This window comes from Chrysemys picta, chromosome 4 (assembly GCF_011386835.1).
Source record: "Chrysemys picta bellii isolate R12L10 chromosome 4, ASM1138683v2, whole genome shotgun sequence".
In the NCBI taxonomy this organism is placed as follows: domain Eukaryota; kingdom Metazoa; phylum Chordata; order Testudines; family Emydidae; genus Chrysemys; species Chrysemys picta.
Window position 1 is genome coordinate 82,981,574 of NC_088794.1, and position 24,990 is coordinate 83,006,563.

Sequence of the window (24,990 nt, forward strand, 5' to 3'; positions counted from 1 at the left end):
ACTGGATGTAGCACTTTGGGACCCCTCCAGATAGAAGGAGCCATAGAAAAGTACTGTACAAAACCTTTTAGCTCAGAGTTCAGATTGCTCAAGTGTATTTGCTCTAAAGAATGTCAACCTGAAAAAGGAAGGAAATGGTGTTAAGACAAGTCATTCCCACCCACCACAATAGCAGCATCCAGGCATTTAGCATACCACCAGCATGACCCTGAGTGTGACCACGCACCAGTGCGCTAGCAACTCTGTAAGGCTGCTCAGAGCTGCTCTAGATAACATGGTGGTTAAAGTTCTGTTGGCCAGTTTGTGCTAGCCCTGCCACTGTTGCTCACTGGTGGAGCTGCATGATGCTAGTGCAATGGTAGGAGAATATCAAAAAATCTGCCGTGTAGACATGGCCCTTCGTGTTCACTTTCGATTTAGCAGGACTGTAGCCCACAAGACACCCATGCTAGAACTTCAAAGACCTCTGCAGTGCACAATCATGCCTCCCACTTTCCCGCACTATGCTACTGTAATGTAATGATACTTAGCTTAAAATTACAATTCTAGGATTTTTACGTGCCAGGCAGAGGGGGAAGGAGGAGTTAATCATACTCTCACTATCTCTTACTTACCAAGACTGTGGTAACTAAGGCAACATTAAACTCATGAGTCACACAATGAAGATCTGGGAGAAAGTTATTGATAAGAGACTATGAAGAAAAGTAAAGGTCAGTGACAATCAGTTTGGATCCGTGACAGGCAAGTCACCAGAGGATGCTATCTTTGCATTAAGATTGCTATGGAAAAATATAAAAAAAAGAGGGAAAACATTGCACATGGTATTAGTGGATCTTAAGAAGGCTTATGACTATGTTTCGAGAGAGGTTGGCTGGTGATGTATGAGAATGAAGCAGATACCTGAAGACTGTATCAGACTTGTCCAGGGCATTTATGAGGGTGCTGTTACCACAGTTAAAAGGCCATGTGGAGAAACTGAACAATTTCTAGTAAGAGTTGGAATGTCAAGGCTCATCACTGAACCCCTTTTTGTTTGCCTTGGTGCTTGATGCGCTTACAGAAAACATCTAGGTGCATGTTTTTGCAGACAATGTGCTCAAAGTGGAAGAAGATGGAGATGCGTACTTGAAAGAAATGGCATGAAAATCAGCAGAAATAAAACCGCGTGTGTGTCTGTAGATTTGATTATACACTAAAGGAAGACAATGAGACTGTAAGTCTTTGGGGCCAGCCACTATCAAAGGCACAGAAATTCAAGTGCCTAGGTTAGATAGTACAGGATAATAGTGAACTCAACGACGAATTTATAAGCAGAACAGGAAAGGTATGGACTAACTGGAAAGAAGTGAGCGGAGTGGTTTGTGATAGGAGAGAGCCTATCAAATTGAAAAGTAAGATCTACAAGATAGTAATTAGGCCTTCACTTTTGTATGGCTCTGAATGCTGGGGGCTGAGGAAGAGAAAGGGGCGGATATTGAATACAGTGGAAATTAAAATATTACGGTGGATGCTTGGAGTTATAAGGGTGGACTATGTTTGGAATGAACAAATTGAGGGAAGTGTGAAAGTGGTACCACTTCTAGAGAAGCTGAGGGAGTTGAGGCTTTGATGGTTAGAGCATGTGAAAAGAAGATGGGAAGAATATACAGGAAACAGGGTGTTAAACGTAGAAATGGAGGGTAAGAGAAGGGTTGGGAAACCTAAACCTAGGAGGATGCATGTCATACCAAAGGATTTCATTAGCCGCAGCCTAGCCAAGAAACATCAAGACAGTGGAATAGAGAAGAAGGACTCAAAGAGCCGACCCTATATAGCTGGGATTAAGGCTAGAAGAAGTGGATGGAGGCTGAGAACATGTGGCTGGAAACTGAAGTTTGGAGAGGCAGAAGAGAATTGCTAGCTGGAGAATGGGAGTGTGGATCTGGTCAAATAACATCGCCTCCATTTAAAAATGTGCCCATCAGGCCATTGCTGAAGCCTTCTCCATCTGCTGCTCAAAGCTTTTCTCCTGCAGCTGCAGTATCTTGGCAACCTGACAGCACTGGGCAGAGAGAGCTTGAGAGTCAATGTAAAGCTCTCTCCAGCTGAAGAGTGAGGTTTTGAGCAGAGCAGATATGATTATTTCCCCAGCCCTGCTCCAAGTCTCTTAGCCAGTCTCTATTCTCTTCAAGTGCTAGGCAGGCACCTTCTGCCCTACATTTACTGTTAGTTTCTACTTGTAAACTCTGAGTGCTAAGATCTGATATGTCCTGAATTCTGTAATGTCTGAAATGTCCGCGCTTAGAATTTACGAGTAGAGAACTTGATGGAGTGGCAAGAGAGGGAGGAAATTGAGTAACAGAGGATAGTGGGCAAAGAAGGGGTCTTCCCAAAATCTCCCAGAGGGGGACTATCGTCAATGCACTCGTGGGATGTGCACAGGAAGGGAGCTGTTTTCCTGCAGACTATGGGAAATCCAGCAGGAATCACTGTGTAACTGGAGCAGAGAGCTCCCAGATACCTGCATTGAAAGCATCCTGTGCCATGCTCAGTCTTGCTCAGCATGTTACCTCATCCTCAAGTGAGAATGTAGGCGAATGTCAGTTTGGTTTAAAGTGAATCTCTTCTCAGCAGTGCTAAGTCCAACGTTTACACCTGGCTTTAAAAAAATGTCAGTTCCGTTTTTTACCTAAAGTTCTCTGCAGAGCAATGGTTCTAGGAACGGGCTGTAAACTCAGTGCTGACAGGGCATTTGTGTTTAAACAATGAGATCCCTCAGCTTCCTCCAGTGCTGGGAACCAGGAGATCAGTAGCAGCCTGGGCTAGTCCCTGAGACATAGAAAGGGAAAACTAGAGTACAAGAGAAGGAGCTTCAGGAGCCAGCTCCCATGGTGATGGAGGCGGGATACAGAGGGAACTAGCAGCAGAGAGTAACCCCGCCCAGCTCAGCATGCTGGGAAAGGCACAGAAACCGCCTCAGTGAGGACAAGTGCATTAGGTCTAAACGTTTGCTTGGCCCTTAACCCAAGGGGCGAGTGGTGTTTCGTGGCTGCATCCTTTTAAGGCCGTGCCTACACTGCAGGTGCTACGGCAGCACAGCTATGGTGCTGTACCTTCGTCGCTGTAGTGCCATAGTGTAGGCACTTCTCAGAGCAACTGAAGGGGTCTTTCTGGCACTGTAGGTAATCCACTTCCTTGAGTGGCGGTGGCTAGGGCGACAGAAGCATTCGTCCATCTACACCGGGCGTGGGGGGGTTGGCATAGTTACAGTGCTCAGGGACAGGAATTTTTCACAGCTATGGGGAAAAAACATTTAAGCATAGACCGGGCCAAAGAAAAGCACTTGTCTGCAGAGTGGCACTGTGACTCTCACTGGGGTGCTCCGTCATTGCAAGTCTCCTTTTAACCAGCAAGTGGTGGACTGAGTTTGCACCCAGGCCAGACTCCCCAGGGGTGTTCGTGACTCTGCTCAGTTAGGACTGAGGTTGGAGTCCTGTACTCAAAAGGGTGCTGTGGGTCTCACTCTTGGAAAGCTGCTGCAGGAGCATACACTGTTGCGCTGTTACTAACCAGGAGACTGGGTTGGAGTAGGGGTCCCCTGTGAAGACTCCTTCCTGCTTATGCCCTTTTCCAGCACCATCAGACATGTACTTTTTAGTAGTCAAGACAAGTGGGGGCTTAGAATCTGTTCAGTGGAAGGCCTGGGATCTGCAGTCCTGACCCCTTCCCAGAACTGGACCATGGGGCTGGAGCTGTCCCTCTTTGGTTTGGTCCCAGCTCTGCTCCCTCCTGGGGCAGAATGAATGGCACTCATCTCTGCAGGGACCCTGTAACCCAGATGGAGGCCAGATCACACCCAACACCTTTCCCTCCCTCCTGTCCTAGCCATGGTCAGCAATCCCCGGGGGCGGGGTGAAATTGGAGCATCCTTGAGGTGCTCCGTATATTGGCAGGTAGGGAGCAATGTTGTACACCCCTTAGTGGGGCTGAGTATGGTGCCTCCACAGCATTCCCATCCCCAGCTGCCTTGGAAGGCAGAGAATGGCTGCAAATCCAGGCTGGTGTCTCCTGCATGGAGATAACTGCCCCTAGCTGTCCTCGGGTTTGGGGTTGGGACTTGTCTCCTATCTGCCAGCTGGTCCAGTATGGGACGTCCCCAAATCTAGGTGTTCTGCCTCATCACTCATGAACAACTCCTGAACCACCAGAAAAGACCTTCAGGCTTCTCACCATCCCACTTCTCCTTTTTGCCTTGTGCAGGGGTTTCCTTGCCCTGCATTGGCCTCTAATGTTGTAATATCCAGTATAGGTCTCTTGGCAGCAGCACCCCATGTTGGCTTTCCCCTGTGTCTCCCTCCCTTCCTCTTTCTCTCCGATGCCCCTCACAACAGTACCCTTTGAGTCTCCCCCAGAGCTCCCTTGTAGCATCCTTCCCTGCAGAGAGTGGTAGTACCCATCCCTGACTGGGGCTTGCAGACCTTGTAGGAGGTTTGATGAGAGCCCCTCCCCCTTTAATTGCTGGTTTCTGTGTTAACAGCCACTGCTCGGGGCACCCCCAGTCACTATGGACACCTTCTTTAAAAGGCACTTCAGGAGGAAGGTGTCGTCGTTGGGTTCCCAGCGTGCCAGCGTTGTGTCAGTGCCCACTGGCAAAGCCAGGCGGCGCTCCGTGGTGGGCATGCCCTCGGCCTCGCTGGCACAGCGCCGCCGCAGGTCCAGTACCCAGCTGCAGAGCTTTTCCTGCCTGGGCTCCCCAGACAAGGGCAGCATGAGCCCCCGGCGTCGCTCCAGCACCACCCCGCCCCACCTCAGCCCCAGGTTTGCTGTCCAGAAGAAGCGCGGGGGCCAGGTGCGCACCATCGATACCCAACTCATGGGCCCCTCCATGCTACTGGCCAGCCTCATCCAAGTAAGCGAGGCAGAGGAAGGGAGGCGGATGGCCCGTGCCGAAGGCTCTGGATCCGAGTCGCCCTGGGAGGAGCTAAAGGAGGGCTGTGGCAGGGAGGAGACTGTCGCCTCAGGAGCCAGGTTGGATCGGCGTGAGCTGCAGGCTAAGCTTCCCCCAAGGAGCAGGCGCCCTTCCCTGCACCCTATCGGCATGAGGTCTCTCCTGCAAGCTCCAGGCTGCCTGCGCCGCCGCTCCACCCACCTCCTGCCTGCAGATTTTGTGTACAGCAAAGCAGCCTGTGGGCTGCAGGGCTATTACCGACGCCTCAGTCAGCCACGGCTCTCAGGGGAGATCCCCAGGCCAGGCACTCTGCTCCCACCATGCAGAGCACGGCTGGCTGCCAAGAGATGGAAGGTTCCTACTAGAGCCAGGCGGCCATCAGAACCCATATATGAATGCTTGGGAATGGATCCTGCCTATGGCAACTATGCCAGTGCCTTCCCTAAAGCCTGGAGCCCCCAGCTGCTGTATGTATGGTGTTCCCAAGGGTTGGGGGGGGGCTCAGAGTGATAGTCCAGGCCGTGGATGAGGCAGTATTGAAGGGAGCAGAGATTGGCATAGGGTGTCTAGCTTATCTGGCATGGGGTGGGGAAGGTGAGGGCATGGCTGACGCATTGGCATGGAGTACCAAACCCTGCTGGATCAGGGCAAGTGGAGGGGGTGGGGTGAGGGAGCTGGAGGGTCTGCATGGGGCCTTTGGGTAGGATGAGGGAAGGGGCTAGCATGGGACCCTCTGCCAGGCCTAGCTGCAGCTCCCAGCCATGTGCTCCATAGGTTTGTGGACTAGGAGAGGCCAGGGAGTCAGTGTCTCCATGTCCTTCTCCTCTGATCAAAGGCCAATCAGCCTCTTGTTCATCGGTGTGTGTCTGACTGGCTGCTGAGTTTGTTTTCAGGCTGTTTGCAGTACCCCTGTGCTTGCTGCTTCTCCCAGCTGCTGGTGCCGGGTGCAGGTGTGAATAAGGGATCATGAGAGGGGATGTTTCTGGGATGGGGGAAGGATGTGTCCAGTTTCTCCAGTTGGCTTTCTATGCCCAGCTCCACTGGCTGCTGGGCTCAGAGGCTGCACAACTCCCTGCCCGGGCAGTTACTGGAAATGGCACTGCCATGGTGGGAGGGGTCAAAAGCTTTGCTGAGGTTGTCAGTCCCAGACGAACGGCTGCTGACCTGGAGACAGCGAGAGCCTCTTGTGAGCAGGGGCCGTGAGCTGCTTCCCCCACTTCTCACCCCACTCCGCCCCACTTCTGCTGGCTCTCGATTCTCTGTCCATTTGTGACATTCAAGTGAGAGGGGGCATCTCTGGGATGTCCCAATGTCTTCAGGAAGAGTCCCCACCCTTGCGACCTTTGCCCATCTTTGGGAAGAGGGGCTACTCCCACCAGGTCAAATCAGAAGCTTTTTGTGTGTAATGTGATGTCCCTGAGTGGGGCATCAACCCCCTGGGCCTCTGGATCTAAAAACATGAGCGTCTACTGCCTGGGCAAATCCCAGATCTGTAGCTCTAGCAGACTCCCAAGCTGCTCTGTGGCTCAGTCACCGCTAGAGGGGCATACTGTGTAGGTGTGGCTTGTGAGAGCCTATATCTCACCACTGCAGGGAACCCTTCACCAGCTCATCCTCATGGCATATGCGGAAGGGTGGATATTGACCAGCCTGTCATTATAGTGAATTCAGCCTCAGCCCAGGTTTCTGGCTTTGAGTGATACTAATGAACAATGCTCTGCCCCCCTTAGCCTCTTCCTTCTGAAGAGTTTATGATGCCTTGCGTGCATTTATGTTCCCACCTGTTTTTATAGCCACCCCTCCCTCTTTCTTCCAGGAAAGCCATCGCCAAGTCCGGCCTCCAGCACATGGTATCCCAGCCGAACCCCACACTAGCCCTGAGGAGTGAATCAGAGAGGCAGATCCGCAGCACTGTGGACTGGAGTGTAGGTTGCCTTTAATTTTCCTTGGTGCTTGGGAGGGGACTCTGATGTTACAGTGGCTGACTCGGCTTGTGGCCATTCCCAGGAGGAGGGCCATAAGGCTGTACCAGGTGGCTCCTGTTTTGACATTCGTAGCTTGTGGCTCGCAGCTGGTGCTTTCTGATGTTGCTGGGTAAAGTGCCTTGATGCTGGGGGAAATAGACAGGGCATTCGCTCTCATTCCCCACTGCTACTATACAGCCATCCATTCTGCACGTGGGAATGGAGACCTGGTGAGTGGTGGAAGGCACTGCTCTCCTTGTTGGGGATGCACAGACAAAGCTGAACCCATTGTGAGCTGCATCCTCAGAGGCCTCGTGTCCTGATGCAGGGTGGGGACAATCCTTGTCTACAACTGTGGGGAGACCTAGCTGGGATCGTGCCTTCTGCTCTGGTCCCCTCGTCCCCAGAGGCCTTGTGTTTGGAAGCTGAGAGGGGATAGTTCTCACCTGGAACACTGTGAAGGGCATTCAGAGAAGAGCAGAAACAGTCAGGGGGCTGAAGGGTTTGACCTGTGAGGAGAGATGTGTCCAGTTCAGCTCAGCAGTGTGTGAGTGGGGCCATGTCAGTCTGCCAGTAACGGAGCGAGGGGTGCAAACCTCCGGATGGGACACTGGGGCGGAGCGGGTGACAGGAAGTAAGGGGGAAATGTAAGCTGAATCTCAGGAAAACTCCTTAGCAATGAGGTGAATTTGCCCAGGAGAATCCTCTCCCGGACAGCCCCATTGTTTACAGCTAGACAGGATAGCATCCTACGGGCAGTACTTTTACATTTCTGACATGTCTGGGCCATGGTGGGAGCTTTGGGCAGGTTTTCTGGATATGCCCTCGCTCTGGAGAGTGGGCCTCTGTGCAGCCTGTGATTACAGCGGTGCTCTGTAGCACAATGTATTGTGGATCTGGGATGGTCAGCTGGGATATTCATCATGTTGGAGGTGACTGCTGGGATCCGAGGCCAGGTCCTGACAGTGTGGGGACTCTTATGGCCCATCGGAGAAGTGCAACGATATCTCTTGTGCCTACCAGGAAACTGCAATCTACGGGGAGCACATCTGGTTTGAGACCAGCGGCTCTGGGGATTTCTGCTATGTGGGGGAACAGAACTGTGTGGCCAAGATGCTGGTAAGTCAGGCACAGTGACCCCGTCATCAGCTCGGCTTGGTCTAGATACAAGACTGCGCTGCCACCTAGTGGGAAAAACCTGGGGATCCCTTTCTGCACTCAGTAGCCTGGCATTTCTCAAATGCGGCCACCAAGGTCTTTTCTTGCCCCCACAGCCTGCTGGGTGGTGATAGAGGGAGGGGCCCAAAGCAGCAGCCCCTCCCCTAGGGCTGCCATCAGTGGTTGGGCCTTGCCCCCCTTTGGGGAGATACAAGCTGGAGGAGCAGATAGCCAATGTGAGTTCCCCACTTTCCCGGGGGTGGTGGGGTCAGGCTTCAGCCTTGGGGTGGCAGGTTCCACCCATGTGGCTTTGAGCTCCATCCCCATCCCCTGTGTGTGAGGCTTCAGTCTCCGTTCCCTGACTGCACGGTGGCAGGCTCTAGCCCCAAGCATAGCCCTTATCATCACCTCTGGTCCCCGCTGCTTCTCCCAGTGCCCTATTGCCCCTGGCCCTTGCTGCCGCTGTACCCACCTTCCTATCCAGGGCTTAATTTGTCCCCAGGCTTGCTGGAGCTGAGTAAGTCTGCTGTGAAAAGTGATATTTGTATATTAGTTATAATATCACTTTTCACAACAGACTTAGTAGCTAGCCAGTCTCCCCCCTCCAAAAAAAAGCAACCAGAAATGCAAAAGAAACAAGAAAAAAGACAAGAACATGCTAAGCACCTAAAACCCTACATAAATAAATTACAATGGTTTGGACATGTGTATGTGCATATTTATTGAGTTTTTCCTAAAATTGAGCAAGTATTTTCGGAAAAATTGTCAGAGCGGCCACCAGCAAGAGTTGGTGGCCGCACTCTGAGCCCACCAAAAAATTTGTTGGGAGAACCCCAGTGGAAGTTCTCAGGCATTCTGGGGTCCAACAAAGAAGGGGTTAACGCTTGTAGGGCCAGTGAGGGATATGGAAAATGTTCTGCTCTAGATTCTGCCTGCTGCTAATGCTGCTTTGAGTCTGGAAAGTTGCTGCATCTGAGCTGGCAGCAGGCACCAGGGCCTCTGGGTATCTCCGTGGCTAGGATCCAGCTGGCTGAGTTGATAGAGAGTTTCTGTGAGTGGCTCTAGTGACCCCAGTTGCCCCAAGAGAGAATTTAATTCCAGAACTTTCCAGGAAGGATCTTGCAATAAAAGGAAGAACCAAAAAGTGGAAGCCCATGCCCTGCAGTTACATGACTGCAGGCTGGGCCGCCCATAGGGGCAACGCCCTCGGAGTCGCTGCAGCCTTCCCTCTCTAAGTGCAGGTTGCGTCCAGCTGCGAGTGCTGGGATCTGAGGATGGTGTCCATCTGATGGATGTTCATTGGTCTGGGTGAAATGAGCTTGGGTCACAGCCTGATGGGCAGCACCAAAACTGCCACAGGTGGCAGTGATTGGCTGCCTGGTGCCAGTGTCAGAAGAGATTGAGGAGTGATCTGCCAATTGAGAGTGCCTTCGCCTCTTGCCCCAGGGCAGGGCTGAGGCAGGCTGGGGGTTGAGCATTCAGATCAAGGGAGGAGGCTTTTTACCTGCGGTGATCCTTATGGCTTCCCATCCTGTAGCGTGCTGAGCTGCTCGCTCTCAGGAATGCCCGCCTCGGAGTGGAGGAGGAGTGAGTGGAGCTCCAAGGCTTCCAGAGTGTAAATAAATACTGACGTTAACATAGGGACTTTTCCTTCTTTCAGCAGAAACCTCTGACCAGACGCAAGTGTGCAGCCTGCAAAATTGTAGTGCATACACCCTGCATAGAACAGCTGGAGAAAGTGAGTAAAGCCCAACACAGGTCGCTCCTGGGCCTGAAGAGCTGGTTACCCCTTACCTGGGCTACAGCATGGGGCCAGCACTGAACCCCATGTGCTTTGGTTAACCATTGTCGTGACAGGCAGGTGCCTCCTGAGGGGACAGTTTAGTGGGGAAACAGACTTTTAGCAGATCTCCTGGCATTTTAGCCCCAAGGGCTGGTGAATTGTTCCTTTGGTAGGGGGTTGGATGAGGATCCCAGATAAGCATCAAATGTCCCAGGAAGCTCCCAGGCCTGCCACATTGAACACGACTCCAGTAGGTTTCTTTTAGTAGATGGTTTCACGGATGCCTCTCTCGTGTGTGTTAAATCTGCAGATAAATTTCCGCTGCAAGCCTTCCTTCAGGGAGTCGGGATCAAGGAACGTTCGGGAGGTGAGAGACTCAGCTGGATTGCTTGCTGTGTTTGCCAGGAGGAAGTCCCGTCCCCTTCTAGTTTGGTGGCAGAGGGCTCAGGGTGCCGGGGAAGGGGCTTAGCTTGGTTTGTTGTGGAAGCAGCAGAAAGTCTGGGCATTTTCAAGTGTGGCAGGAGCCCCTGAGTCTGTGCTACCAGTGAAACCTCTGGGCACTGAAGGGGCACGGTCACCCATCCTGTGGGGCATTTCTTTGAAATGCATCTGCACGGGATTGGTGCTAGTATGGGGCGAATCTCAGATCATTCAGGGGCAGATCCGCTTCTGGTCAGTCAGCTGCTGATCTGCATTCTCAGAACCTCCTGGGCCTGCCAGGCTGGGCCAAAGACACCTCAAGGCCAGCCTTTCCCAGGAGGAATTTCAGCCCATCTGGTGCTGGCCCTGAGAGAATGAAAGAACAGTTGAACTTTTGCAGGCCTCCTGGAAGGTTGTGTGGAGTTCGGGGAGAAGAGCTGGGTTTTTGCTCTATCGCCCAGCCCGGTTAGCTGCACTTATTGCCACAGTACCTGAACTTGCCCCTGGTTAACTCTGGTGCACCTCTTATCTGTGGGGACTCTGGCTTGTATGTCTGTTAGGTCCTATCTACTTCATCTCTCCCAGCCAGGGCAGGATTGTCCCCTATAGTCTGTACTGCATGGCTGTGTCCAGGCCAAGTTAAACGTGCACTGTAGCACTTTAAACCATTTCCCGTGTGGTGTCCTTTGCTGCCATCTCTCCAGTATGCCCTACAGTGTGACCCAGGAAGGAGTAAATGGCTGCCTAGCACCGCTTTCAGGAGAAACACAGTAATGCCCCCTCAGGAGCTCTCCTGCAAACCTCTGTGCTGCAGGGGTGTGACCAGCAACAGCACCCTGTGCCTTCCCTAGGGATGTGGAGCTCTCCATGGTGCTGAAAGGTGGGGGTGGAGAGAACTGGAGAGTATCCACACAAACTAGTCTTAAGGCAGTTCCAAACTAGCAGACATGTCCAGAAGAGCTTTTGGTAGGACATAGGCCAGGGATCTTCATGGGGAATACACACACCTGGGATTCACCTGAACAGCTACTGCACTAGCTTTTAGATTAGAAGCACCCAAGAATCTCTCCTCTGCGATCTCCATAGAGAACCTAATCCAATCGGTTTCCAAGGTGCCCATCATTATGGTATCTGGGCTCTCTTATCCCTCAAATTTACCTTACCAGCTTTAACCAGGAAATAGGGGTTAGATCCCAGACCTTGACGGTGCTATAAGGAAAGCACCCTCCAGAATTCATCATTCCAACCACTGAACAGTAGGAAGCAGAACCTAGGGAAGGAAGAATAAACAAAGGTGTGAATGCATGGACAGCAGCTGTTCATGGGGGGCAGACAGTGCTCTTGGACTAAGCAGCAAACTCGGACTCCCCTATGCTCCCCAACCTGTGCTGCTTCCTTCTCCCCTCCAGATGGAGGAGTAAAATTGGGGGGAAGAGAGAAGAAATACTGTGTTTAAACAGACGCACCTCTTTCCCCCACCTCACCACCCAGTACAAGCTGGGGGAAATGTACTGCCTCCTTCTTCCATCTCTCCCTAAAATTACTCCCCTGGCTGGAGAGGGTGGACGTGCCATCCTGGTAGCCGTTAGGGACCAGCACTGTGCTTGGCGGTCCCCTGTCACAGAACGAGCTGCCCCTGCCCCATGGGGCTCCCAGGCTCAGGCACAGAGAAGATGGCTGTGTTTGAATGCCTCTCACTCTGTTGTTGCCAGCGTGAGGGGGCGCCAGTTCAGGCAGCACGTGCTGGCTGACCATCGCCATATGGATTTAGCTCCACTCATGATTAAGTCGGACTGCTGGGAGAACGGGGTGAGCAGAGGGAGTTCCGAGGAACTTAATTTCTCTCCTCAGTGACTGATGTGGTCTGGAGCTCAGCAGTTTCAGCTCTTTGCCTTTGTCATCTGTGTTCAGGGCCGCAGGTGTCTCCGGTGTGTCTTCTGTGACCGTGAGCTAGGTGGGGCATCTGTTTTCCATTAGGCCTGTGGCAGAGAAATGGTTTGCCATGGGGAGTGGGAGGCAGCGTGGATTCACGGCATTTCTTTTTCTGATTTTTCGTCATAATTGTGACACTTCCCAGGCTACCCAGGACTGTTAGGCACCTTGCTGTCACCTGCCCTTAGGGTGAGGAAGTCTTGTCTGTGCCTGCTGTGTGTCAGCTCCCTGACTCCATCAGCCTCCAGCAACACAAACACTCCCCTCCAAGCCTCCGCAGACCTTATTTTCTCTCTGCAGGTTAGCAATAGGCATCCTAACCTCCCTGTCCTCCAAGCATCCCCTTTAGAGTCCAGCCCCTGCTCCACTGGACACTCACAGAATTACCAGGCCTGCTGTCCCAAAGCTGACTACACAGCTCTGCTAAACACACAGCACTTAAACATATTCCCAGTGAAAACAAGAATACGTTTATTATCAAAGAACAGAGAGTCAGGTGACAGTAAGAATATTGGAAACAAATGGTTATGTATAATACAAAATCACAATACCTTTCTAGAGACTAAACGTAATGAACAAGTTACCCTCCTGTCCAAAGAAGCGCATCTCACCCACAGTTCTCTCCAGCGTTTTCAAGCAAGCCTGGTTGAGATTCCTTTCTCATGATGCAAACATGCTGTCTGTTTAGGGTGAAGGATGCCTGGGTGTTCTCTTTGCCCCCCAAATGTACCAGAACAAACCTTTGACGTGCACCTCACGATAGGGTTTCCTCCTCCCCTCCCCACATGGGTTTCTCCTGGGGGTTGTTGAGAGCAGCACTGGAGGATAAGGCACCTGGCATCTCAGTCAGGTACCCTGTGTCTGGGCTTTCATCTCCCTGGTCTCTCCCAGAGCTGAGTGCTCATGCTTCTGAATCTCTCCAGTGTCTGGGCTGAGATGTTCCATGGGGCTTCTGCAGTATCCTCTTGGCGCTAGAGAGATTGCAAAGGAGGATTCCATTCCGTATGGGCCAGAGAAGAGGCCAGGCCACTGTGGGTCCCAGCCAAGGAGTGTGCTAACAGGATCATGTCCGTACTTTTCTCTGCGGTCTCTTTGAACCTGGCCTTGTGTTTCCGTTTAGCCCATAGTCGTCCGGCATCACTGGGTGCACCGGAGACGCCAGGAAGGGAAGTGCCGGCAGTGCGGAAAGGTGAGAAGGGCTGAAGAAAAGCCGAGGTTAGGCAAGGAAGGGGAAGGTGGTAGGTGTGGGGAACATAGAGAGGAACCACTGGAGCAGGACGCGCACAAGCCCTGCTGGGAGGGGGTAGCCCCCTCGCAGGTAGTGATGCTACCATTCCCTATATTGCCGCCTACTGGCAGCACAGCCAGCACTCCCTCAATCCCCACGTCCATCCAGTCATAAAGATTTCCACACAAACTGATCTCCCAATCTGTTCTGGAGGGACCCCCCCCAGGCACCTTTGGCTGAGTCCTTGCCCTCAGATCCGGAGATGCTTGTCCCAAACACGTTGAATTCCCTCATGCCAGGGCTGTGGGTAGGGAACTGTCCAACTGAGACCTGAGCTGCATTGGCTGCAGAAGGACTCTTGTGGCTAACATCTGCTGTAGCTGGGGAGCAGCTGTTCCTCTTCCTGTGCGCCCCTCGCTGCACTGCGGAGAGTTGTCAGGAGCCTCACGACCCGCCTCCTTCCCTCTGCAGGGTTTCCAGCAGAAGTTTGCCTTTCACAGCAAGGAGATTGTAGCCATCAGCTGTTCCTGGTGTAAGCAAGCGGTGAGTGCAGCCCTACCCTGAGTTAATGGCCTAATGACTTCTGATGGCCAGGTGCGTTCTAGTGCAAGCTGGAAGCTCCCCACAGCTGCTGCTCCTGCCCCAGACCCTGCAGCACCTCTTACTGAGAGAGGCTGGGATTGGAGTAGCTGGGAGCGCCTCTCACAGCCAGGGTTCCCGCCCTTTTCTTGCAATGCCTCCTGTTGGGAGCCTTCACATTGTTAGGCTCCTGCTGCGTTTCCTACAGCGCTCCCTGCTGGAGGCAGAGGTGCTGTGAGTGTTCAGAGCTGGGCTTCCCAGGCCAGGCCTCAGCAATCGAGTGCTGCATTCTCTCTCCCTCGCAGTATCACAGTAAGGTGTCGTGCTTCATGCTGCAATGCATTGAGGAGCCGTGCTCGCTGGGGGCTCATGCTGCTGTCGTCATCCCGCCAACCTGGATTCTGCGGGGTCCGGCGCCCCCAGGGTGAGTCGCTCCCTCGGGCTTCGCTCCTGTTTAATCAGCAGCTCCTGATCGACTGGCAGCTGCTGACATGGTTTTTCTCTTTGCTAGAATACACTGAAGTCCAGTAAGAAAAAGAAGAGGACATCGTTCAAGCGGAAATCCAGCAAAAAGGGGGCGGAGGTCAGAGAATGAGGCCTGTGTTGACTGGGAATTGCGGGGGGGGTGGGGAATGGGAGTTGGAGAAGGTTTGCTGGTCACAGGGTATGGTCTGAGACATGGAGCGGATAAAAATGAGGTGGAGGGAAGGTGCTGGGAATGAGGGTCATTCGCAATTGTAAGATCTCTCAAAGGGGTGTTTAAAAAGAGAACAGAAAGGCTGGCATGTGGATCCCACTCTCACTGGAGTGCTCCTGCCCTTGAGGCTGGGAGGGTGGATCCCAGTGCTAGGGCTCTGGGGGTAGATCTGCTGCTGTCCTTGGGGCTGGGAGGGTGGATCCCAGTGCTAGGGCTCTGGGGGTGGCTGGAATGTTCAGTGTTTTGTCTCCACTTCAGACCTTAGTGACTTTAAATTTCAGTGGCAGGCAGGAACTTGTGTTTTCCCCATGTTTATTGATGGTGTTGTGGTGTCTCTTGCAGGAGGGGCGATGGAAACCCTTTGTCATCAAGCCTACGCCAGCCCCACTCATGAAGCCCCTGCTGGTGTTTGTGAACCCAAGAGTGGTGGGAATCAGGTAGGGACATTTTCTGACATGTTCCTGGATAGCCAGCTCCATGGAGGCCTTGCATCCCAACTGCTGAGAATCCAGCATGTTCGGTGATGTCTCAGCTGCAAATACAGAAGCAGCTTACTCCCTGGCATCTCCTCTTGAGGCCAGGCCTTGCCTGACTATCCCAGGACTGCAGATTCGCATCACCTCTGTCTAAGACTCTGCTTCCTCCCTGCTCCCACCATCCCATTGGGATTGTCTGTATACTGTTTCCTGAAGTCTTTCATCCTTTTAGGGAGCCAAGATCATCCAGTCCTTCATGTGGTATCTCAACCCACGACAAGTCTTTGACCTCAACCAGGGCGGCCCCAAAGAGGCGTGAGTACTGACTCAGGGAGCCCCATCCCCTTCTCCCACTGTCTCCCTCCAATAGGAGCTTTGGCCCCTTCTCTTCCAGCTGGCCGCTAGTGAGGGACTGACGCTCTAGGAAAGGCCCTTGGAAGAGCTGTGTGGCTGGACACCCAGTGCAAGTTCAAAGCCTGGGAAGTGTCTCTGGGGACTGATCCCATTTCACTTCCCAGTCAGTCTGGCTCCCTTGTGTTTCCAGGAGGAAGGATGGCCGAATGGTTAAGGCACAGGGCTGGGAGCCAGACTCCTGGGTTCTATTCCCAGCTCTGTCACTAGCCTGTTCTGTGACCTGGGGCCAATCCCATTCCCTCTCTACACCTGCGCTGTACAATGGGGATAATAATCCTGGCTTCCTTTTCCAGGGGCCTGTGAAGATAAATTCATTACAATGTGTCAAATGCCATGAGGCTCTAGGGTGAAGAGAGGGGTCCAGGATTGTGACTCCTCTAATGGACCGCCTGAGAGAGGAACCCATTGCAAACACTGGCTGGTGCATTCCCAGCTTCAAGCGTCTCCGTGATTCTCCCGCCTTTCCCTGATCCCCTCCACTTTCTGCTTCCCTGCAGGCTGGAGATATATCGGAAAGTGCACAACCTGCGGATCCTGGCGTGTGGGGGGGATGGCACGGTGAGTGACCCTGACCTCTGAGTTGTCAAGGGACGTGGCTGGTGCCTTGATCCAAACCCCTTGCCCTTCCAGGAGAGGTGGCAGCTTCCTTGATCTAATCCAGAGGTGGGCAAAATGGGTCCCCCAAGTTCTGTAATATGGCTCACAGCCCCCTGTGACTACAGGTCCCAGCATGCAATGCTCCATCTTCATCTCAGAAGCTAGCTTTGTGGGCTACGTCTCCATGCTAGAGATGAGGGTGGCTGCAATGGTCTCCTTTTGATGCCATTTAGGTGCAGCCCTGGAGCTCCTGACGAGTTGCTGGCACAGCCCTGAGCTGGGCAAAGTTTGGGAGCCAGAGTGAGTTCAGGCTTCACCCATCTAAGCTGTCTGCAGCACTCCTGGAAGATTAACTCTCACGCTCCCAGTGTAGGTTAGGTATAGAAAGGGGCTGATCAGCCATCAGGGCAAATAGCAGTGGGGATTCTCAGCCATATGGGTCCTGGCAGAATCCACTGTACAGGGGCATTGACACATACTAGGGCACCAACAGGCTGTGAACTGCATGAGATGCCACCTCTGGCGAGCCTCACTCACTTGCCATTTGGGGTGGGGCAGGCATTTCCCCAGAACATTGGGTAGAAAGATGGGGTTTGTCCCCTCTGTCTGGAGCATTGACGGTTATTGACTGAGCATCTCCTGTAACGGCTGGAGGGGGGACAGTCTCCATATCCTCCTCGTCTCTGGCTCTTGGTAACACTCTCTACTCCCTCAAGCTGATCGCCCCATAGGGCTCTGAAGTAACCAGCTGCCTGTTTGGTGTTTGGCCAGGTGGGGTGGATCCTCTCCATCCTGGACCAGTTACGTCTGAATCCCCCTCCTCCTGTAGCCATCCTCCCTCTGGGGACAGGGAATGACCTGGCCAGGACTCTGAACTGGGGCGGGGTAAGTGACTCAGGGGCAGGGGGCAGAGAGGGGTACTTGCCCTGGGCGGCGGGGATCATAGGGCCCTGGTACTACTGGCTCCCGAGCTTGGGCACAGGTGGTTGGAGGGGAGGAGGGGTCTGAGCTGTGATGGCAGGACAGAGGTTTGGTGTGTGGGAGAAGTGGAGCTAAGCCCCCGGAGTCAGTGTTGTGTGTGTGTGTGTGGGGCGGGGGGGGAGCTGAGCTTTTTTCTCTGGCGTTGGGAGTTTTCCCACTTGCACTCCATGCACTGCCATCTTGGAGCTAGGAATAGTGTACCCAAGAGTTCCCAGCAGAGGAGGTGTGTGCAGTGAGGGGCGGGTGTGGCTGGACATGGTAAGGGCTACGTGCTGGAGGTGTGGCATGTGGCATAGATGCCACAGGGCTGGGACTGGCCTGTGGCTGGCACATGGGGATCCCTGTGGTGTATGCATCACCCAGAGGCCTGGTTTCTCCCCAGATCACCTTTGCCCCCACCAATGACATCAGCTGTAAATAGGAATCCACCCCCTTGGGAGAAGTAACTAATTGTGCCACCTGGCAAGCCGCTGTGGTGTGCTGGGAGTCACTGTGGAAAACACCCACAGAGACGGAGCCTTTTAGGCTGCAGGTTACACAGTGACAAATCCCGGCCCTATGTATCCTGTGTTCTCCCCACTCTTTGCTCTGGGGCACCTGGCCCTGCACACCCCCTCTCCGGTTAGGGGAGCCAAGTTGGGTGGCTCACTGAGCTCTGCCTTGGCCCATAGGGTTACACAGACGAGCCCTTGTCAAAGATCCTCTCTCACGTGGAGGAGGGAAACATTGTGCAGCTCGACCGCTGGAATCTCCAGGTGGAGCCAAACTCCGAGGTGAACCCTGAGGAAAAAGACGAGACGGCCACAGACAAGGTGAGAGACACACAGAGCTCCTCCACCATGGGCCAGCATTCTCCATCTATCCCCAGCTCAGGCAGCACTCGACTCCCCAGGGAGTATTTTCCCCCCCGTTTCCATTTTCTCTCCTCGTGGCTCAGAGGCCCCTCCCTGCCTCCCATCTGGGAGAAGCTGCCCCAGGGGCTAGTGGCAACCAGAGCTGGCCCAAAGGTGCAGGTCTGCAAGAGACTTGGAGGACTCGCTGCAAGCAGAAGACCATTTCTTTGGCACAGAGACTCTGAGAACAGCAAGTGTCTCGGAGCAGAGATCGTCTGGCTGCTTGGTGAGCCAGCAGTGACCCTGTAAGAAGGGGGACTGAGCAGCTGGAATGGGGTTTGGTGGAGAGGAGACGTCCCTGCTTCTCTGGAAAACCCTCTCTGGGGATCCTGAAGGTTCCTGGGGAAACGGGCCCCAACCCCTGGTGCATTTGGCACAGAGAAAGCATCCGCTGACTGCAGTTGCCACCCCGTTCCACCCTAGGTGCTGATCTGGGCTGGACACTGCATCCCCGTTGCCTGTGTGGATGCTGAGCCTGGGCTGAGGGCTGAGCATGGATGTGCTCAGGGCAGCAGAAAGGACTATTCCATCCCCCTCAGTATATCCCTCATTCAGGCCAATAGCCGCCTCTGTCTCAATTACTCCCTCTGCTGGCAGTGGCCCCTGTACATGGCTAGTGAAGTGTGGTGTCTCCCTTGCAGTAACCCTACATTCCTAGCCCCATGTCTGGTCACCACGGTTCCCAGCCTCAGCCTCCTCTTTTTCCCTTTTCAGCTTCCCCTCGATGTCTTCAATAACTATTTCAGCCTCGGCTTTGATGCTCGCGTGACACTTGAGTTCCACGAATCTCGAGGTAGGTGGGGGCTGGAGTAGGGTTGGCTGGTACTCTCTGCGCAGAGCTGGGCTGCAGAGTGGGAGAATCTTGGGATTTGGGGGGGGGTGAACGGGGGAAGCAGGTTTGTAATCTGGGGGTGCCCCTAGCTTGGTCAATTGAAATGCCTTTGTGGTAGGGAGATGGCAAAGAGAGAACCAACTGGGAGGAGGGTGGGGGGAACTGACCAGGAAGAGGGTGGGAATAACCAGATAGGGGAGAGGAAGCTGCAGAGTGTGCGTGAATGAAGGGGAGGGGGAGGAAGAAACCAAGGTGTGTGGGAGAGGCAGCTGGCAAGTCTTGGGGGAGGCTGGTTAGTGAGCCTGGGAGAGTGAGGCTGGGGCGACGGGCAGCTGAGTTGCTCCTGGCAGTGAGTGAATGACACTAACGTCTGTCTTCTTTTTTTTTTCTTCTTTCCCTAGAGGCCAATCCAGAGAAATTTAACAGCCGGTTTCGGAATAAAATGTTCTATGCTGGGGTGAGTGTGTGGGACTCCTTGGAGAGGAGCGATGTCTGTCTAAGCTCCAGCTACTCTTAGAGATTTCAAAAGCTGCTTTCTCTGGGGAGCTACTAATGGGGTTTCTGAACTATAAGGACTCAGCTCTTTTGATCTCCCCATCAGTATGTCCCTCCAGCCCCATGATAATTGTTTTAGCTCTTCTCTGAACTCCTTCCACTGGCCTTCTTGTACTGAGGGGCCCAGGCCCAAAAACAGTGTCACAGATAGGACCCCCTAGACCTGTATTAGAGGGTGATTATCTGCTTCCTGCCCTGGGATGAGGTCTCTGCATATGCAGTCCCCAGGTTGCATTAGCCTTTGTCCAACCCTATCGTAGTGCAGCCCCCTGGCTAATTTGTTCTTCCCCTTGCGTCTTGGCTGCTTCTGCTTCCCAGAGCTGTCCATCCCATTGAGGATCTGAGTTTGGGGGATTAACTGTGTTACCCTAGATTGCATGTCATATTGTTTCATGCCCTCTCGTAACTGCCTCGCACTGAGGAGGCTGGTGTCTTGCTCCCGTATTGGGCCCAATAACTTTTGTTTGGCCATATTTTCTCACAGCCAGAGAATGAACTTGCATTCTGTGCACCCAGTACTGCGTCCCACCTGGAGAAGGAGGTGCCCTAGCCCTAGATCACAGCTGCTCCTGGAGGCCCGGCCTGGACATGGGGGGGTTGCCAGTTAGGACTGAAGTCCATTGTCAGAGCTGGGTTATCATGGGGTGCGTCAGGTCAGGAGTGAGGAGCATCTGCAGCACTGTATCAGGAAGGGGAAATCTGCCGAAGGTGCAGTGAGGCCTGGAAGAGGATTTGCCCAGTCTCAGGAGTCTCGGGGGCTTGAATTGAGACTCAGTAGAGCATGAAGAGTCCATGCGATCCAGCTGCTGCTCAGGGACGCGGTCTCCAGGCACTAACCTTGTCCCTTGTGTTGGCAGACGGCGTTTTCCGACTTTCTCACGGGCAGCTCCAAAGACTTAGCGAAGCACGTCAAAGTGGTGGTGAGTGTCTGGCGAGGAGGGGCTGGGATCGTTCCCTGGGAGCGGTGGGGATTGGTGAATCCAGGGCATCATTCCTTTGGGGTTACAGTAACTGGTACCGCAGCGGCTGAGGCAGCTGTTGCACTATGAGGGACATTCCTTGGGTGTTGTAGGGCGACAGCTCCCACTCAGAAGGCAATGAGGAGTTTATTCCCCCCAGAGTACTAGGGCTGGGCTGGGCCCTTTTCTTGCAGACACCCTAGGTGTCTGACTGTCTGTCCGTCTGTCTGTTTTCAGTGCGACGGGACAGACCTGACCCCCAAGATCCAGGACCTGAAGCCCCAGTGCCTTGTCTTTCTGAACATTCCAAGGTGAGTGGCTCCTGCACCCCTGGATGCTGAGCAGCTCCCTGCCCGGTGTTTGAGGAGCCCTCCTGTTGGTCCCAGGTGGTACTCTGCTCCCGTTGTGTCTCTGCAGGTACTGCGCGGGCACCATGCCCTGGGGCAATCCTGGGGAGCACCATGACTTCGAGCCCCAGCGCCACGACGACGGCTGCATTGAGGTCATCGGCTTCACCATGACATCCCTGGTAAATCAGCTCCGCCACTGCAGCAGGCAGGGGAGCTGCAGGTTCTGGCCCCGTTGCCCTGCACCCTGCCTGACCCACAGCTCCCGACCCTGCGACCTTGACTTGAAATCCAGCTGTGCCTGAGGGCGCCAGGCGGCACCCATCCTCTAAGCCTGTGGGACCTTCCAGTCTGCAGCCAGAATGGCTCAGTGTAGTCAGGAGCAGGACCCTGGAGGTGCACCCCCAGGTATAGCTTTGGGGGACCTCTGCCAGGAACAGCGGAGCCTTGTGTGCAGGACAGCAGAGCAGCCTTCCCTAGAACGCTCCCCAGCCTGCACCCTGTGCCTGGGTGGCTAGTGGTGGGAGAGAATTCAAACACCATAAGCCTTGTTTGCTGGGGTCTTTGTGTGCCTCTGCATCCTCTCGCCTGCCTCCCCACCCAGGGCCGCTCCAGAGCTGAGACACCTGTGAGGACTCCAGCATGTGCTGGTCTTTGTGGATTCCTTCTCCCTGGGGACTGAGCTGAGCCCCTCCAAGCTCAGTTTGCTTGTGACTCCACTTGGTGTTGGATGCTGCTGCTCTAAGGTATGGCCGTGAGCCTTTTCGCCACAGGCAGCCCCACTGTAACCCTGGTTCTGTTTGCAGGCTGCCTTGCAGGTGGGTGGACATGGAGAGCGGCTGCACCAGTGCCGGGAGGTGATGCTCACCACATCCAAGGCTATCCCTATGCAGGTGGACGGGGAGCCATGCAAGCTGGCAGCCTCCCGTATTCACATCTCCCTGCGCAACCAGGCCAATATGGTGCAGAAGACCAAGCGACGCAACTCCATGCCCCTGCTCAATGAGTACGTTCACCTGGTGCAGGGCAACCCTGGGGGCCCCAAACCCAGCAACTTGTCCAATCTGGATCAGTTCCTCACCTCCACAGCAGCAGGGCATGGGGTGGTACCAATCCAAAAGGGCATAATTCAACCATTTATTCTGGGTGGCCTCTCCCGGCTCTTCACACTTCACAGTTGCCTCCAATAGGCATGAGCAGGGAACCTTCCAAAGGATCTCTGGGCAACACTGGAAGGAGAGTGAGAGGAGGCTTGAGTTATGGGAGCCATCTGCTGCAGAAAATGAAGCCTTAACTGTTGTCACCTGCTGCTGGGACTGGGTTAGCAAGGAGTTCTGCTACACTCCCTGCAGCACCACTTCCTGGGGGAGTCAAGTACTGGAGTGGCTGGGCACGTCACCCCATGTCCCTAGCCTGCCACACCAGTGCTCCTCCCATTCTGCTTACAGCACCACTTGCTGGGAGAGATAAGTACTGGTTAGCTGGGAGCTCCCTAAGACAGTGCTCTTGCCTAGCTTCCTCAGTTGCCTCTTGCTGGAGGAGGCTGGGCTACTGTAGCCATGAGCTTCTGCCTACATCTATATGGCCTCCTTTCTAACCCCTGCCCTTTTCCTCCTGCCTGCGTGCAGCCAGCAACCAGTGCCCGAGCGGCTGCGAATCCGGGTGAACCGAATCAGCATGCATGACTATGAGGCTCTTCACTACGACAAGGAGAAGCTCAAGGAAGCCTGTGAGTGACCAGCCCGGGTGCCTGGGGGCTTTGGGAGTGTGCTATCCCAGGGGGTTATGGGTGAGGTCTCCTTGAGCACTTTGGGCCACAGGGCCATTGGGGCAGCTCTGGGCAGCCGCAGCTCTGTGGTAACAAAGCCATGGTCTGCGGATGGAGTATTGCATGCTTGAGCTGTAGTCTCTGTGGGTGGCTGTGGTCAGCCCTGTTTTATACAAAGTGGCAATGCCCTGTTGTTCTCACCATGTCTCTGGTGCTGTCCTCCGCTGGACAGTGGCCCTGCTGTCTCAGGGGCTCAGTGACTGGGGGGAGGACTGGCAGCAGGCCGCTCCCTAAGATGTCTGTGCTTTGCTTTCAGCTGTGCCCCTGGGGATCATTGTGGTTCCGGGAGATAGTGACCTGGAGGTCTGTCGGACCCACATAGAGAGGCTGCAGGAGGTGAGGCACTGCAGGGGGCATGGGAGATGGCGGGAACTGATCGTTGAGGGGAGGGAGGCTCTGGAGAGGTCTCTCCTGACCCCCGGTTATGGTAGCCTCGCACAGTTGGCGTTCTGAGCATCCAGCATTGGCCTTTGATGGAGACCGGATCCCAGGCTAGAGGGATCATTGATCTGTTGAGTCTGACAGCTCCCGTGTATTGGCCTCACTATTTCCCTTGTCGCCATCCTGCTCACCCTGCCCTCTAGTCCTCTCCAGTGTGTTGGGCAAGGAGAGGCCGCTAGGCAGGTGGAAAGAGAAGGCTTTTGTCCTGCACTGAAGTATGTTCCACAAGATCTTAGTCCTTCCCCCAAACCTGGGTACACTGTAGTCAGTCTCCCCTGTGTCAGGTGCCCCTTTCTCTCCCCTCTTGCACTATTGTGAGCTCCTTCTCAGCCCTCACCTCTGGGGAGCAGAGAGTTCTGCCTCTCCCCAGTGCCTGTAGATTTATGCTTTTCCCCTGCCCAGCTCTCCTCTCTCATGCACAGACGGGGAAGCTCTGGAGGGTGTCTGATTACACTGCACTAGCCCAGTACCCAGGTTTCTTCCTTCCCTACCTCCTGGAAGGGATTTTGCCTTGCCTGGAAGAGCCCTGCACAGCCTGAAAATGGGCTCCTTGTGGCCTAGGAAGTGCTGCAGGATCCCTGTCTGGTTTGAATCAGTGCTCTCTCTCTCTCATGGTCAATCTACCATGTTTAATTGCAGAGCACATTAGGCAGGCTGGCATGAAGGGACCTGCCTATCCCTCTCTCTCTCTCTTGTCTCTGCATTTCTGATGGACCCTTCCCTGCAGTGACAGGATGGGGGACACTCGCAGGCAGGTGGCTGGGCAACCATGATGATGGGTTTGGTGAGGGCCTAGCATCTCAGCCCTTACCCAGTCCCATCCCTCTCATAAAGTCATGGGAAGCAACTATGGCCACAACATGGGGAAGTTCCTGCAGCTGGAAGGGGTGGGGGTTCTAGAGAGTGGCCTGGCCTGTCTCCTGGCTGATGCTTTAGATGACATGTCTGAGCACACAGAAGCTGGGCAGCTTGGGACACGTAGCTATTGGTTTCAGCTGCTGCCTTTCTCCCCTATTTCTCATTCCATCTGGAGCACGTCATCACTAAACTCTGAACCCATCTGCATGATGCAGGGCAGTGGGGGCTCAGTACTGGGAATGCATAGGCCGGGTGGCTACATGCGGTGGCAGGGGCTGGCTCCTCATACAGGAGGGGGCACAGAACAGGCTCTGAGACACAGAAGGGGGGCAGCTGAATGAATGTGGTAACCCACCCCCTTCCCTCTTTGCAGGATTTTCTTCCATGCCCTTCTTCTTTACAGTGCCTGCTCCTTCAGGTGTGTATCACCCACCTCCCTCCCCTCCGGGGGATCTCTGTCATGTACATGGTGCCAGGCTTGTAGGCTTGTTTGGACACCTCCCCAGTGAGTTTGGCGGATTTGTCTCCAGCTGCACCCCATGCCATGCCTGTGTTCCCCACCCCTTGTGTCATGCCCCCATGTGCCCCACTGTCTCCATGCCACGCCTGGATGCAAACTGCTTCTGTCAAAGGGCCATAAATCTGAGCCTGTCTGAATGCCCAGTGCAGGAATGAACCCAGGAAAGGTTGGGGGGAACAACGAGGAGCTGGGAAACGTCACTCTCTTCTCTTTGTGCAGGAAGGGGATGGAGCCAAATTAAAGACACTTTCATCCCAGAAGCTGTCTCCCAAGTGGTGTTTCTTAGACTGTGAGTATCCTCTCCATGGAGTACAGTAGCACTGGTCTGCCCTGGGAGGTGGGGTCGTGCTCTGATTCGCTCTAGAGATGTAGCAAAAGTCCCAAACCAATAATGCCCTCTGGGAATGCTTGTTCCCTGGGACACGCTGACCGGCTCACCCCATGGCACCATTTCCATCGGCCTGGTGCTCTCTGCATGTGGCGCCCCAGCAGTCAGGCAGTTGCCCCATTACCTTTTTCTCAGTTTGCTTAGGTGCCTGAGTGCAGCAGCTCTGAGCTGAAGGAATATGCCTCCCTGCCCCCAGAGCAGCAGCTGTGCCCA

The 24,990-nt window shown here is 54.1% G+C and overlaps 1 protein-coding gene across 1 annotated transcript in view; it reads left to right on the forward strand.

The window, feature by feature from the left end:
- DGKZ (diacylglycerol kinase zeta) overlaps positions 1–24,990 on the forward strand; it is a 64,459-nt gene that overhangs the window by 19,303 nt on the left and 20,166 nt on the right. The window contains 24 exon segments of the mRNA XM_065592851.1: positions 4,517–5,394; positions 6,744–6,852; positions 7,915–8,010; positions 9,713–9,787; positions 10,143–10,199; positions 13,305–13,373; positions 13,884–13,955; positions 14,297–14,419; positions 14,503–14,574; positions 15,031–15,106; positions 15,109–15,125; positions 15,397–15,479; positions 16,076–16,136; positions 16,947–17,060; positions 17,828–17,968; positions 18,764–18,842; positions 19,283–19,338; positions 20,294–20,356; positions 20,633–20,706; positions 20,813–20,924; positions 21,549–21,748; positions 22,371–22,471; positions 22,827–22,906; positions 24,609–24,678. Of these exon segments, the coding sequence (XP_065448923.1) occupies positions 4,544–5,394; positions 6,744–6,852; positions 7,915–8,010; positions 9,713–9,787; positions 10,143–10,199; positions 13,305–13,373; positions 13,884–13,955; positions 14,297–14,419; positions 14,503–14,574; positions 15,031–15,106; positions 15,109–15,125; positions 15,397–15,479; positions 16,076–16,136; positions 16,947–17,060; positions 17,828–17,968; positions 18,764–18,842; positions 19,283–19,338; positions 20,294–20,356; positions 20,633–20,706; positions 20,813–20,924; positions 21,549–21,748; positions 22,371–22,471; positions 22,827–22,906; positions 24,609–24,678 (2,851 nt within the window). The 5' untranslated portion in view covers positions 4,517–4,543.